General features: G+C 47.5%; 1 protein-coding gene across 1 annotated transcript; it reads right to left on the reverse strand.

Moving 5' to 3' along the window:
• Positions 1-298: 298 nt before the first annotated feature.
• Positions 299-1188, reverse strand: LOC104161250. The gene has a single exon (XM_009699609.1). It carries the CDS (start codon positions 1142-1144, stop codon positions 299-301), a length of 846 nt encoding a protein of 281 aa, XP_009697911.1. The 5' UTR covers positions 1145-1188.
• Positions 1189-1391: the final 203 nt, after the last annotated feature.

Raw genomic sequence — 1391 nt, forward strand, 5'->3', positions numbered from 1 at the left:
CTGATGTACACAGGACCTTGGAAGAAGAGGCTTACATGCTACGTAACCTTCGATCATCTGCTACGTTTGAGCCTTCGCATCATTAGCCGCTGACGACTTATCCTTCCAAATTCACGTGTTTTAGTCCTTGCCGTTGCTGTCACCGTTCTAGTGCTCTTCCCGGAGGCAGGATGATCCTGAGCTCTGGCTTGGGGATCTACAGCAATCACTTCCAATTGAGGGTGGGATTTCAAACTTGCCTAACGTGTGCAATGCCACCTCATACTCCAGCAGCTCTGCCTGCCGACAGCGGCATGCGCTAGCAGTTTTTGACCTTCTCCACAGTCTCGTAGAACCCAGGCCTAACTCTCCTGATGCTCATCTGTATATGCTGGCACTCCAGGGGCACGGCGGTGCTCGCAGGAGCCGCGGTGCACCGGCGCTTCCTTCTGCCCCGCAGCGAAAAGGCTGGAGCCCCGCCATTCTCCTCCTCTGCAGGGTAGGATTCATCCACACTTGTGCCTTCATCCGATTGCTCACTTTTATATTTCACTCCCTTCGCTTTGTTTCCTTCCTTCTCCTCCTTGGCAAGTTTTCTGAAGTGCTCCAAGCATTGTATCTTTTGTCTTCTTTCCATCATCTTCAATTCTTGCTTGTCGGTGAAATCTTCATAGTACATTTTTCTCTCACTTCTTTGATCTTCAAGAAATTTCCACTCAATGCTAGTCATTTTTATTCCACTGTATTCCTCCAGTTTATTTCTTGTCTGTGCATCTGTACAAAATACATCAAAGAGCTTCTCCGAACTCTCGTTGAATTTGTCTGCTCGCTCAGTAAAAGCCTGGTTCTGTCTCTGCTTTCTGGTCTGATACAATCTGGTAAACTCCTTGTACATTTTGAGGATAAGTTTCTTTATATTTTGCGTCGCGATGGTGTGCAAGTTGCAAACCAACCAGTGCTCTTGCAGGTGCTCAGCGAGCAACTGGGCCGCATCCTCTTTGGACCGCTGGGCCCGGCCAGCTCTTTTGGGCTGCAATAAATACAGCATATTCTGAACCACATCCTTCTTGGTTGGCAGTATTCCTTGGGTGAAACCTGAAGACTCTACATATTCAACAGTCCCTAGAGTCTTCAGTGCTCTCACTTCGGTATCCAGTGATTCCATCACTGCTCGTTTGTCTTGTAGTTATGACATAATCTGAAAGATGGGGGGGGGGGGAAAAGGAGTACGTCAAATGAAGCTTTTTTTTTTTTCCTGCAGCAAAAATACACAGATGAGAAAACGTGCTCAGACCAATAAGATCTGGGATTTTATGGTGTACTCCATCGCTGTTGGACGGCTGCTGTATTAGCCCAGCCCATTTAAACACCTGCACATCGAGACTATCTCACTCCTCTGTGCGGTTCTTAAA

This window comes from Cariama cristata, unplaced genomic scaffold, assembly GCF_000690535.1.
Source record: "Cariama cristata isolate BGI_N322 unplaced genomic scaffold, ASM69053v1 scaffold20124, whole genome shotgun sequence".
In the NCBI taxonomy this organism is placed as follows: Eukaryota; Metazoa; Chordata; class Aves; order Cariamiformes; family Cariamidae; genus Cariama; species Cariama cristata.

Excerpts from the sequence above, each read along its gene's own strand:
- LOC104161250 (XM_009699609.1), bottom strand. The coding sequence starts at position 1,144 with ATGGAATCACTGGATACCGAAGTGAGAGCACTGAAGACTCTAGGGACT.